Source organism: Python bivittatus, unplaced genomic scaffold (genome assembly GCF_059951505.1).
Source record: "Python bivittatus isolate LINGU-HERP-01145 unplaced genomic scaffold, Pbiv_v1 ctg000310_np1212, whole genome shotgun sequence".
Classification (NCBI taxonomy): Eukaryota; Metazoa; Chordata; class Lepidosauria; order Squamata; family Pythonidae; genus Python; species Python bivittatus.
The window spans coordinates 13,634,502-13,647,881 of NW_028277054.1; the positions used below are offsets into that span (position 1 = coordinate 13,634,502).

Sequence of the window (13,380 nt, forward strand, 5' to 3'; positions counted from 1 at the left end):
TTAACGTATTTGTCAATAACGAGGTACTAAGAATTATATTATCTCGGGAATACACCTCATTTTTATTATTTTTATTGCAATATTGTTTTGTGTGCTAACCTGTCTTTGCATGTTCCTAACATAGCTCTTTTCAATCTTCAATAGAATCTGAGGATTTTCACAACTGATTTATGTTCACACATGTGCAACCAGGTGTGTTTGTGTGATTTACCTTGGTTACTTGGCAAGTTTATTTCTGTGGGTGGGTGGACCAGTAGGTTAGCGTTAGGTTGTGCAAACTTAGCCCATTTGCTTAGTTTAAGATTCAGTGTGTGAACTAGGGATTTGTATCAATACTCTTGTGGAACTTTTCACAGCATAGCTTGTGTTGAGCAGCTTTTCAAACATATTTCAAAACCTGTTTTTAAGCCTTAAAAAAAAAATCAAAAAAAGCCACCAACTTCAAACCCCAAGTCTTGACGGAGCTGGTTGACCTAAATCCGCTCATATTCTGCTTATTTTTATCATATTTATACGGCCGCCCATCTCACAAAACATGACTCCGGGCGGCGTACAATTAACAACCATACAATAACAATACTAAAAGAGACTCTACAATTAAAAACATTAATATTATTATTAAAAGGCTAGGAGAGAGGATTAAATGTTACAACCAATGGGGCCACCTCATCCAGTCATTTTACAGAGTTGCTCTGGGGGAAGAAAACGAACTGGGGGCGAATGAGCGGGGTAACAAATACAACAAGCACAAGGCGCGAGTCAATCCTTTTCAGACATTTTATTGCAAACGGCCAGCAGATCCGCGCAGCTACCCGCGCGCCGTTTCCCACCCGCCGCGAGCGTGTCTTCCCATCGGCCCTCCTGCAGGAGGAGGTAACCATGGCAACCGACGCCAAACACAGGGATTAACGGACCGTCTTTGACTTCCTTTCGGCGCGGATTGAAGGAGCTGGGTGCCAATCAAGAGGCGAGTTCGAGGGTTGGCCAAAACCTTTCCGGAACGGGTTGGGCAGAATGCGTCCCACTTCCGCTTCCGGCCGCGGTCTGAGGGGTGCGTGCTGAGGGGAGAGAGTGGCCCTTACGGAAGGGGAGAGGTCGGCCAGCGATCCAGGCGGACATGGGGGCTAGCGGGGAAGAGGCTGCCGACAGCGAGGAGCGGTTCGACGGCATGTTGCTCGCCATGGCCCAGCAGCACCAGGGCGGCGTGCGTGAGGTAAAATGGAGGGCAGGAGCGGGCGGTCCTTGCTTCTTAACGGCCTTCGTTTTGGAGCTTCTCCGCCTTGGAGTCGTTCCCTTCCCTCACGGAATCTCAGCGGGAGAGGATGGTTGTCCTTGTTGAACCCCCTGAAGCATCTCACGCAGGGATAGGGAGGAGGTCGCTCTGACCGGGCATAAGCGGCAGGGCTACCCTTCTCTTCGGCAAAGGGGCCCAGAGAAATTAGACCTCGGACGAGCCGATGCTGCCGAATGAACGCCCCCACAAATCACCGAAGAAAAGATCCGTAGGAGATGCTGGAAACTGATTTAAGATGTAGAATTCTAGCTTGTATCTCTGATTCAGGGAGAGCCAGGAAAGGTGAGGATAAATGTGGGTGTATGGGGTGAACTGCCCTGAAGATATGCATGTTAAGCGGTGGCACTAAGGTTCTTGAAAGAATGGCCACTCCTGGAAAGGATTAGGGTAAAAAAACGATGTTAGGATAAATGCGCTATTTTTTAACGTGCCGCAAGACTTTTTGTTGTGGTTTAGTGGTTTCTGTGGCATTTTAAAACTGGCACAGTTCCTCCTGTGATTTGTTGCTGCTGTAATTTCTAGTGTGTTCCAGAAAACATTTCTGATGAATGATCTCTTGAGAGGCTGAATCCTGGCTACCCGTAATCTAAAGCTCTTTTTGACCTTGGACCAGTTATAGCCCAAATGGGCATACTGTGTGGGGGTTCATATTTGTACAATACTGCTATTCTGAGCCAAATGCAAGTTCAGAGCCATCATCTGGATCACTCTACAGTACAGAGATGGAGTTTACAAATCACATTATGCTATGGCTTGCTTAATTGTGGTTTGTTGAATGTGTCAGAAGCAAACACACCATGCCATTAAGAAATCACCTGTTTCTTGGTATGAATCTGCATTCTTTTCCTGCAATTTTATTATAGCCATTAGTCTCTTTCAGTTATTTTTTTATGCAGATTGGAATTTGCATTTAACTAATTCTGTGTTTGTGTACTGTAGGGGTCATTGAGAGCACACATGTTATACCGGTAAAGTGTTGGACAGAGATTGGGAGATGCAAGTTCAAGTCCATCCTTAGGCATGGAAGCTCAGTGAGTGACCTTGGATCAGTCACACATTCTTAACCTACATCACAATTTGTGGGGGTAGGATTAGAGGAAGAATTGCTATGTACTCCTGGAGAAAAGGCAAAATACAAATCTAACAAATATAATGCAACTTTCCACTGCCCTTCAGATGTATTAGAATATATCTGTCATCCTTCCAATAACACGGCATTTGCTTTGTTGGTGGAGAATGATGGGAGTTGTAGTTCAGCATTTGAAGTTTATGCATTTAGAAAACACCGCTATTGCTTACTTCCTAATCTCTTTCCTGTCACTTGATGTTTTGGTGTCACTGAGTCTATAATGTTTATTCACTTATTTGTTATAGTTTCTGTGCTGCTCAATTCCTGAAGGATCTGAGCAACTTGCATCCAGTAATAATAAAATGTAAGGTAATAATCTTCACAGCATAACAACAGCATCATTAACCATACCACCCAGTGAAGGCAAATTGTCCCGATATATGTGCACAAGCATACTTCTGTGTGTATTGTTGCCATATACACAAACACATATGAAGTCTTCATACATTTGACAAAGTAAATTGTCAAATGTATAAAATTGTTAATGAAATCTTAAGATAGTGGAGTGAATAAAAATTCATATAAGATCATTTTGTCAATACATTTTATACTTCATTTAACATAATAGGTTCCAACTAAAGTCTTCTGGCACCTTCTGGCCACTTTCTCCTGTCACCCAGCAAAATAGAAACGTTTCCTCTGTAATACTAGGGTTTGCCTTTACCTAAGGCTCGCTAAAGTCTTGATAATGATGAAAGGAAATACCTCTTCACACAGCAATAATGCTATAGAATATCCCACTGCTGAAAGGCCTCAGGCAAATATAATAGCAAAAAATTGGTAAGTAATAGACATGGAACTCTTTACAGATTTATAAAGTAGAATACCAGAAAATCCTGACATACAGTTCACAGGTTGAATGGTGCCATACAAAGTCCTTTCCTGTTGACTTGATCCTCTTACCAGTGGAAGCAGATTAATTAACCAGGAGATGAAAATGTAGCATGTCATTGAAACCATGACTCAGCAACTAAAACTTTAAAGTCATCTTGCAAGAAATTTTACTACTCTACCTTAATATAAGATTTAAGTTCTTCTGCACAAGCTATCTCAAATAATTATGGATTAGCAGTTGAGTTTTTAATGCAGTTACGTGCAATACTACTTTTACTTATGCCATTTCAATTAAAATCAACAATTAGGATCAACTGGTCTGTTAGAACAAGCATGGGAAAGCATTTCCACCTGGTAGGCTGACTACTCTATCAGGGGCTAAATGATGACACTGTTTAGGTGTAGCTGTTCCTTTAATCCTATCATCAAAGTGAATGGACAACAGAGACCAATTCTCTATAGCCAGATCACTGGTTTCTTTGCTTCATTTTCCTTTCTGCACAATTGATTCTGGAGTAGTTTATTCAAGATTGTGTCCTGGGGACAGAAGAATAATTGAATCATTAGTATTAGCAAAACAATAACATTGTTTATATTATCTAGTCTTTGACCCTCTTAATACAGACAAACGCACCCTACATTAATGATGATAATTAGGATATTTGTATCCTGCCTTTATTTTTGTACAACTCAAGATAGCATGTATAATGCTCCTACCTCCTATTTTTCCCATAACAGCCCTGTGAGGTAGGTTGGGCTGAGAAAGAATGGCTAAAGTCACCCATTCAGTTTTCCTGCCTAAGGGGGGATTAAAACTCACTGTCTCCCAGTTTTGACTCCAACACCTTAACCACTACACCAAACTGGCTCTCCACAAGCAACTTGAGTAGGTGGGTCACTTCATATGGCGTTGTTTTTTTTTATATAAAAGAATATGTTCAAAATGTAGCTTGTAATGTGAACTTGTTACCCCTTGATTATGCTACTTTTGTTTCTTACAGCTTGTGAACACCTTTTTCAGCTTCCTGAGACGCAAAACTGATTTCTTTGTAGGAGGAGGAGAAGGTGCTGCTGAGAAGGTATGTGATTTGGCTTATAGAGAATTTCTCTTTAAGGAAGACTGAAATATTTCCCACATTGTGCTTTTGAATCTCCAATTTTCCTTGATTTTGCTGTGGTGCAATTCCATTCCATTCAGTTGCTGGCTCTGGAAAGAACCTGGAGAGGCCACTTTAAGTTATGCCTGACCTTATTTGAACAGGTTTATTTCGGAGTATGACAATATTAGATGTTTTGGGTTCATTTTGTTTGGTTAAGCTTTGACCAAAGGCTAGTTGAAAAGTTAGCATGTCAAAAACATATTGGCCTGACTCAGACACCTAAGGATCAATAATATCAGTTTACTTTGTTTGTTCTCTCCTAGAAAGTACTAAGTCCAATTCTTCAACAGTGGCTTGTTCCCAAAGAGCAGAGTTTCTCTAACCCGATTATGTGAAATGTTGTGCGTGATCCAAATCACTCTCCATTTCCAAATCACTGTTTCACTGATATAGTGATGGGGGAATATGACACATCATGTTTTTTTATTTTTTAACAAGTCTTCTGTAAGTGTTCCAAATAATGCTTTGTGATTTTTAAAAAAAGATTTACTTGTTATCCATTCAATACAATGAATGAGCAGTTTAAATAGAATATTTCATTTATAAAATTTAGATTTTAAAAATATGCTCAAGCCATTTTATATATTTCTTCTGCATACTATAATTACTTATAAAGCCTTTCAAAAGTGGCTTTTGCATTCTCTGAGTGATTTACAGTGTTGGCTCATACTTTTTGTCTTCAATCAGAGTCTGTTTGTAAAGCTGATATAGGAAATTGGAAAGTGATCCTTACAGCTATATGTGTGTATTTAAATCCTGGGGAATTAAGCAACCTATAGGGGCTGTAGGGCAGCAGAAGTTAGGGAATTATGTGCAATAAGGGAAGTATCTAGAATACTGCTGTTTAAAATCTGTTTGCTCCCTAAACTAGTAAAATGAGTATTCCAAGTAGGGAATAAGGTCACTAGAATCTGAAATCAGATTTTCTGTTATGTGAGTAAGCCAGCAATTACTAGGCTCATACATTAGGGCTGAGATATTCAGTTGTTCACCACTTAAAGAGTGCTCATCTCCTGTCCTTTTTTCAAATTGGTGGCAGTAGACAAGGTCATAAGTTGGCATACGTCTCCAACATGTCACTGTCCAAAGGGCAAAATAGATTATGCGTTACCAATTTCAGTGCTTCTGTTCATGGCCCATGGCTCCTGCAGTAGCTGCGTAGGTCACCCATCAGTGGGAACCCTTGAAATTAAGCCAGTTGTGCAGTCAAATGATTGTGTCACCGCTTGGAGCAAACACACTGTAGCCCTGACCCTCAGGACTCCTCTAAACTGTGGACAAAGGTAGCCCTGTTCATTCTCACTGTGGACTCTTGGGAAAGGGGCAGATAAGTCTTATTTTGTAAAAAACTTTCAACATCTGTGTTTCCTGTTACAATCCTTCTTGGAGGAAGAAATAACATTTTAACCAGTAGTGAATGTGAATCTTTGTCTTCCCCAAATTAACTTTACAGACCTCATGCATTTAGCTCCCTGTAAAAAAAAATTGGAAGAGTTTTAGAATTTGGGTAATAGTTTTAACCTTTTAAATATCAATCCTGATTCCCCTCATCAGAGCATTTATAAAATATTAAAGATGGGGGAGTGATCCTGAGCAGGTCTTCCTTTTGAAAGAGGTCTACTTTTTGTTCACTTCTGTATCTCTGCCAAGAAAACAGCATGGATGCAGTCACCAGGTATGGCACTTGACTTGAGGTCATTTTTGCAGCTTAGGTAACTGAGAACGATAAGGCCAATTCAGTCTTTAGAAAATTAAACTACTTTTCTATTCTCTCACGTCAGTTAATCACAGAGACTTTCAGTCGCCACAACAAACTTGCTCAGAAGGCACAGAAAGAGAAGAAGGCCCGTCAAGAGGCAGAGCAGCGGGAAAAAGCAGAACGAGCCGCTAAACTTGCCAAAGAAACTAAACAGGAAGACAGCGAGCCAAGGATTAAGGAGCTCACTGATGAAGAGGCAGAAAGATTGCAACTGGAAATAGACCAGGTGTAAATCTGGTTCACTATATTGGTGGGGCATAATATGGCTGCTATGTATTTGGAAATTCCCCAATTTGATTTTTACGTGGTCCATTCAGTGCTACCATTTGTATTGCATATGACTGAAGATGCGGGATTACTACTATTTGTAAACAATACTTAAATGTGCTTATCACAAATAAAATGGGGCTTATGGAGGTATTACTCTTTTGAAACAGAACAAAGAGAAGAAAGAAAATGAGGCCAAGAACATGCCTGTCAAGTCTGTTGAAAATCCAATGGAATCTCCTGAGTCCAGCAAGCAAGTAATATATTTTTCAAGATTTTAGTTGCTGGCCACAAATGATGATTGCTATTCTGTTTGCTATTTCATTGCTGAAAATAAGGAGTATGTTAGCCAGAATATAGTAAATACAATGTGAAATTCTAGGATTTATTCAGGTAGATGCCAGAGGATCTCCAGATTGGCTTTGGGCAAAAGGGCCCTTGCAGTGTATCTTTAAAACCTGGCTTCTTAAGCAGAGTAGACATTTAAGAAAGTTGAACTATATACATGTAGACTGCCTGAATTGCCAGCTATATAAATAATGCAGTAAACAGAAAAAATCCCCCACTAAAAAGTTCTGAGAAGCATTTTGTGTACACTGCCTGTGTTGTATAAGGATACCGATGAAGAAGAGGAAGATGAGAAGGACAAAGGCAAACTCAAACCAAACTCTGGAAATGGAGCAGACCTGCCAAACTACAGGTGGACACAGACCCTCTCTGAACTGGATGTAAGTGTAGATTTTGAAGCACATACTAAGTTTTACCTAATAGCATCTGTTTGTTATGAGGGGACTGAATCAGTGAAATATTTAATTTTGATTCATAATCAGGTGGGTCTCTTTTGGATAATAAGGAAAAAATAGAGGGATTTGATCTTGGAAATCGACTAAATAGGGAATAGGTGTTTCACTTCACTAAAAGAGAGTTGGCCATAGAAAGCTGTTCTGTGTCGGAAATAGAACAGGAAACAGAACTGTAATGAAATAGATTGTTATAAGTGCAGAGAAGAGCAACAAAGATGGTAAGGAGTTTGGAGGCTAAATCCTGTGAAAAATGGTTCAATAACTGGATATGTTTATCCTAAAGAAGAGAAGGCTAAGGGGGGACATGGTGATAGTTTTCCAATACTAAAGTCTGTCACAGGGAAGTGTCCTCTGGTGCCTGAGGGTAGGACAAGAACCAGCGGATTACAGAGTGCTGTTGAAACTTGAAATAAGGAATTTCCTGACCATGAGAACTATCAAGCAATGGAACAGCCTGTCTCCTGAATCATGGGTGCTTCATCACTGGAAGTTTTCAGATAAAGCCATTTCTGTTGGTTTGAGGATTCCTGCCCTGGGCAGGAAGTTAGACTAGAAGGCTTCCAAGGTCCCTTCCAACCCTAGGATTTTATTAATTCTGATCTGCACGTCTTCCCTACCTGAGGTTTTCCGGAAGAATTCATTGTTCTCTCTTCCTGTTCTCTCTAGCTGGCCATCCCATTTGATGTGGCCTTCAGACTGAAGGGAAAAGATATGGTGGTTGATATACAGAGGCGCCATCTGAAGGTGGGCCTGAAGGGCCATCCCCCAGTGATTGATGGAGACTTATACAATGAGGTGAAGGTGGAGGAGAGCTCATGGCTGATTGAGGATGGAAAAATAGTCACTGTGCACTTGGAAAAGGTAAAAAGCAAATAATTCGGGATTTTAGTTAATGGATGATTTTGCAAGAGTTCTCATATGTGCTGATTGTTTTGTATCTAGTACAGTGCTTCTCAATCTTCACATCTTTAAGATGTCTGGACTTCAACTCCCAGAATTCTCCAGCTAACCTGCTGGCTGGGGAATTCTGGGAGTTGAAGTCCAAACATAAAGTTGCCAAGGTTGGGAAACACTGATCTAGTATCTCTTTAATAGAATATACCTAGTACTCCAAGTAAGATGTATACAGTAATATTGTGATGAGACAGAAGAATATGTTATCTTGCCATCTTTGCAAGAAAAATAAAAAATGTTGAGTCCCTAATGCATATGCCACATCCAAAGAAGTTGCCCCACATATATTCTACACAATACTATTTCTTTTTTCACTCTAGATCAACAAGATGGAATGGTGGAACAAGTTAGTCCAAACAGACCCGGAGATTAACACCAAGAAAATTAACCCTGAGAATTCAAAAGTGAGTGATTCTTTGGTCAGGTTTTGTTTTAAATTAATGCTGCTTAACCATTTGTGGTCCAAATGTAGATATTTCACTTCTGACATGGATTGGCAGCCTTGGTGGCTGTAGGTGTAACCTAGGCATGCACACTCTTCACACACACAGATTGTCAGGGATCATGGCATGGGCGAGACCCTCACCTTTGCCACCTCCTCCACCCCTTGTGATGACCACTGGAAATAGGAGTGATCCCAGCTGTAATATGAACAAGGGTGGAGCAGATCCCTGCTGCTCAGCAGGCTATGGATTAAAAGTGGGTCTGCCACCCAGGATTCAGAGGAAAGTAGGGAAACATGTGCTGTCTGTAGGCCTCAGGTTACCCTTCTGTGATTGAGAAGGATTAGTGTCACTGTATTTCACAGACTTGCAAGCTCTGTTGAAAAATTAATTGTTAGCAGCACACAATGGAATCAGTTACATTATTAAATTGTAACCACAGTCTGTTTCAGCAAATGACAGCATCTGGCTGACCCTCTCAGTCAGGATTCCTTTTTGGTAGCCCTTTGGTAGCCCTCTGAAGTAGGCCAGGGCAGCAAACAGACACTGGAGATTCCAGGAATGTTATGCTATTGCTGTAGGGTTTATTAACAGGATTTTGAAAGCCAATGTAATGGCTTCTCCAAGTCCCTGCTTAACAGCTGACTCATACCCTCTCCAAGGTCAGCTCTGAATTCCTTTACAGTTAGTACTTGGATGGGAAACCTTTCCAGGGCTGTAGTTTCCAAACATCCAAGAAGAAAGGAATGGCAAACCATTTTTTTTAAACTACAATCTAATGTGTTTTCCTAAGCAAGCATTAGCTTCTTTTTTTATATGCTGCTCCTGGCAAGCAAAGACTTCCTCCTTCAAACATTTAGTAAGTTTCAACTGCATGCTCTCTGAAGCTCTTCTTCAGAGGCCTTGATGAGGTGCTGCTGCTGCTGCTGCTGCTGAATATACAGCAGTGAAAACCAAGGAATAGGGCAGAAGACAGTTTTGGTGATTGTGGGACCAGAGAGAAACAATCTTACCTTGCTGTTTATACAAGTGATATCAGTGTTTCTTTATTAAATGGTATATAAAAGTCTTCTCTAGAAAGTGAGCTACAAATTTATCAAATTAATATGTATTTCTCTAATATCTTTCTTTCAATTTCCAAGCTATCAGACTTGGATAGTGAAACACGCAGCATGGTAGAAAAAATGATGTATGATCAGCGGCAAAAATCAATGGGGCTTCCCACATCTGATGAGCAAAAGAAGCAGGACATACTAAAAAAGTGAGTAAGGCCAGTTTTACACTGTGTGAAGAAAGGAGCAAAAGCTTGTTTTCCAGCCAAGAACAGACTTGCCTCTTTTGAGTCTTTTAATAGGGGGAAGGCTCTGTGGTGAGAAGTGGCTCGTTTATAAGGACAGTCCAGCAAGTAAGTGCTGTGTAGAGGCTAAGAAACCAGGCAGTACCATCTCGGCTTGAACTATGACGTGGTGTCTCTGCCTCTAATCTCCATGTGCCTCAAAGTCTGATAAGACAACGCTCACTAGACAATCACGGATTTTATGGTTTTACTGCCCTGCTTGACAGAGATCTCAGTAGAAGCTTCTGTGAGTAATTCCCCTTTTAAGGCCAGATAGGGTGATGCTCCCTGCACTCAGGTTGGGAACAGGGTAACTAAAAGGCAAATGCTTTTCATCAATCATTCTGAATGGCACAAGCAGAAGAAAAGGATAAAGCCAGAAGTAGTGGCAATTTCTGTCTGTTTCCCTGGCTAATCTCCATAGGCACAATGTCAAGGCTTGGATATAATGCCTCTTCTGGTATCAGTAGTGACTGATTCAGACAAGCCATGTTGTACAGAAAATTTATGATTTTTGTTCTTGCGCTGCATTTTAGCCCTATCAGTCAACCAAGGCATGAGCTGTTTGCCTTACTTCTCCTTCCAAGCTCTCCACCGCGACTCTTCTTTGGGTCTTAATTCTTTCCACTGCCTGTGATATCATTGAGGGTGTTCTTAGTTAATAATTCAGCTATTTCACAGATTGGCTCATTAAGAAATCTTGGAGAAGTGCCATTCGGCTCCAGCAATCAATATTCTTAATTTGTCAATTAGTTCTAAAACTTTACCCTTTGCCCCTTCTTCTGGGTACAGTTTTCAGATACAGTGTGGAAAAGTAACCCCATGGAATAGTCATAGGTGTCCTCTCAGTATGTTGGCTAAACAACATATTAATAAGTAAAATGATTTGGCTGAAAAAAATGATGTGCTTTTAAGTGACCAGTGAAATCCATGTACACTGAGCTTTAGTAAATTGGAGTCAGTTCTTTGAGTATCTCCATGCCCCTGTTTCCATGTGTGTTTTAGTGGAAAGGTTATGGGGCAAAGCCTTCAGTATCTTTCTATAAAATGAGAGCTTTATCCTGGTTTTGCATAAATGTAATTGTATGAACTCTGCCAATTATATAAACTCCAAGAATTAAACTCACTATAAAAGTGGTTAAAGGTTGAAAATAGTACTGTAAGTACTAAACGTGATCTAATAGTGCTAGATAGCATTGCTGAGATAATTGTGATGGTTATTACTATTTCTGAGGAATGTGACTTCTAAAAAGCCCTAGTAAGAAATCTTCCTTCAAGTGATGGCATTCTTAGTGCACAAACAGGAATATTTGCCTGCAATGGAAAATTCATGTTTGACCTGAAGTTGATGGTTCCTAAGGGCATATTTGATTGATTTGTCATTGCTGATGCAGGCAACAATTGTTATGCTCCTTAATGGGGCAATTTTACTGATAATGTGAAGGAGAGAGCTGATGTGATTCTACATAGATCATGGCCAGTAATGCCACGGTGGTAGCTTACGGACCTTACAAAATGGCAATTACTATAGCTTTTATTGCTTTTGCCTGGACTGGCCACTACCTGCATTTTGAAAGCTGTTTTCCTTCCAGAGAGTTTGCTTAAAAAAAAGAGTTTTCTCTCAAACTAGATTTCCCTTATTACGTAATAAAGTTGGGCATTATCTTTCTGATGTATCTTTGCCGAGACCCTGCTTTATATGCAGCAGCCAAACTACCTAACATCAACAGTTAGAAACTATTTCCTTCCAATTTAATGCTTTTTTTGGGGGGGGTAGGGCCTTAGGTATTGATGCTCTTTATTTCTGTCAACTAATATGCATTTTTCTTCTTTTTACAGGTTCATGGAACAGCATCCAGAAATGGATTTTTCCAAAGCAAAATTCAACTAATACAATTGTCCCCTTTCTTTCTCCTTTCCTGACAAACTTTTAAATTTTAAACAGCAAAAAATTATGTACCTTTTCCTTTGGGATGATGCAGATATTCACATCACCCCATTTTTGGGTTAAAAAAATAGTTGTCCTGGTGAAGTCTGTCCTTCATCTTTGTAAGACAATATTTTAGGGAGAGGAAGGATTGAAGCAAATGGGAGCTGTATTACAAAATAGCTACTTTCCCCTGGGCTTTTCTTAGTTTTGGAAAATTTGGGAAGGTATTTAAAAAATTTTTTTGAAAATCTGAAGTTGATATTCATCTTTGACCATTCTCTGTCCCCCAGCTTCTGCTCCTAAATAAAGGGCTGGAAGTCTTGTCTTAAAAATACCATCAGTCTTTTTTGTTGTTGTTGTTTCAAACCAAGCAACCACTATACAGATATAACTCCATATAACAATACTGAGAGTGGCTTCAGAATCAAAAGAAACACTGACAATCTTTAAGCATCTGTTGCTTGTTCCATTTGAGCCATCAACTCCAAGGTGCAGCAGTGCAGGAATGTGTGTGCTGGGTATGTACAGGTTGCCATTTAGATGTTACAGTGAAAGCATGGAGAGCAGATTCATACCAAATCCATGTCTTTGCCAGTCAGTACTATTTATTTCAGAATTAACACTGCAAACTTAAGTAGTTAAGCTTGGAGACAATGTACATTTGTCCAGGATTTGGAATAGATCGCAAGAATGCTAAGATCCTTAATAATCTGAGATGCTGGTCTTATTTTCATTCCTCTAAATGTTTCTGTCCTCAGCTGTTTCTCCTAGACCATGTTGTAACTTATCTCAGAGCTTTGGTGGGAATAGACTCAAAAGTTTGAGGATCTACAAAATGCTTTATTGCTTCTGTTGCAATATTGGGCTTGGGGAGTTACAAATCCAAAATTAAGGGCAATTGGGAGATGGTTATATTACTGACTCCTTCAAAGAGACTGACTTGTGCTCACCTTAAGTCAATCTCATGAACTGTGCTGACATCAGAAAATGATACGCCAGCGGTAACTAAGGCTCTTCCGCTGTTAAAAGGGACATAATGAGCAAGAAGCATGTCTCTGGCCTGCTGAAGATGAGCTACCCACCTTACCAGATGTGTTCCTTTCAGCATTGGACATGTCAATCAAGAATATTTAGTTCTCTTCTGTTGCTTACAAATAGCTTGTATTGTGCATGCATGATTAAAAAGGTGATGCTTTCATGCGTTGTCAAACTGTCATCAGAGTACCCAGGAGCAAGCTATCCAAGATAAATAGCAGCTCTAAATAAACTGTTCTGTACCTTTCTGCTCTCTTCAATTAATACATTTGTCCGTTGTTGTTCTTTTACTCCAGTGAAGAAAGGCCAACAGTGGAATATAGGGTCACTTCCAAGATACCAGATAGCCTCTAGCAATGCATATATAAGCTGGAGGAGATACATATACTTTGGGTAACCCACAGCAATGTGTTTTAGAAGTTTTGGGAATACAGAT

General features: G+C 40.1%; 1 protein-coding gene across 1 annotated transcript; it reads left to right on the forward strand.

Moving 5' to 3' along the window:
- The first annotated feature begins 1,012 nt into the window (after window positions 1-1,012).
- NUDC (nuclear distribution C, dynein complex regulator) lies at window positions 1,013-13,210 on the forward strand. The gene is made up of 9 exons (XM_007425865.4): window positions 1,013-1,213; window positions 4,259-4,336; window positions 6,199-6,402; window positions 6,614-6,700; window positions 7,058-7,171; window positions 7,913-8,107; window positions 8,521-8,604; window positions 9,786-9,904; window positions 11,819-13,210. Exons 1-9 carry the CDS (start codon window positions 1,118-1,120, stop codon window positions 11,868-11,870), a joined length of 1,029 nt encoding a protein of 342 aa, XP_007425927.1. The 5' UTR covers window positions 1,013-1,117; the 3' UTR covers window positions 11,871-13,210.
- The last annotated feature ends 170 nt before the right edge of the window (window positions 13,211-13,380 follow it).

Bases quoted from the DNA above. Each gene is read 5' to 3' on its own strand.
- NUDC (XM_007425865.4), top strand. From the start codon at position 1,118: ATGGGGGCTAGCGGGGAAGAGGCTGCCGACAGCGAGGAGCGGTTCGAC. The intron at 8,108-8,520 runs GTAAAAAGCAAA...TTTTCACTCTAG, and splicing joins TCACTGTGCACTTGGAAAAG to ATCAACAAGATGGAATGGTG. The intron at 9,905-11,818 runs GTGAGTAAGGCC...TTCTTTTTACAG, and splicing joins AAGCAGGACATACTAAAAAA to GTTCATGGAACAGCATCCAG.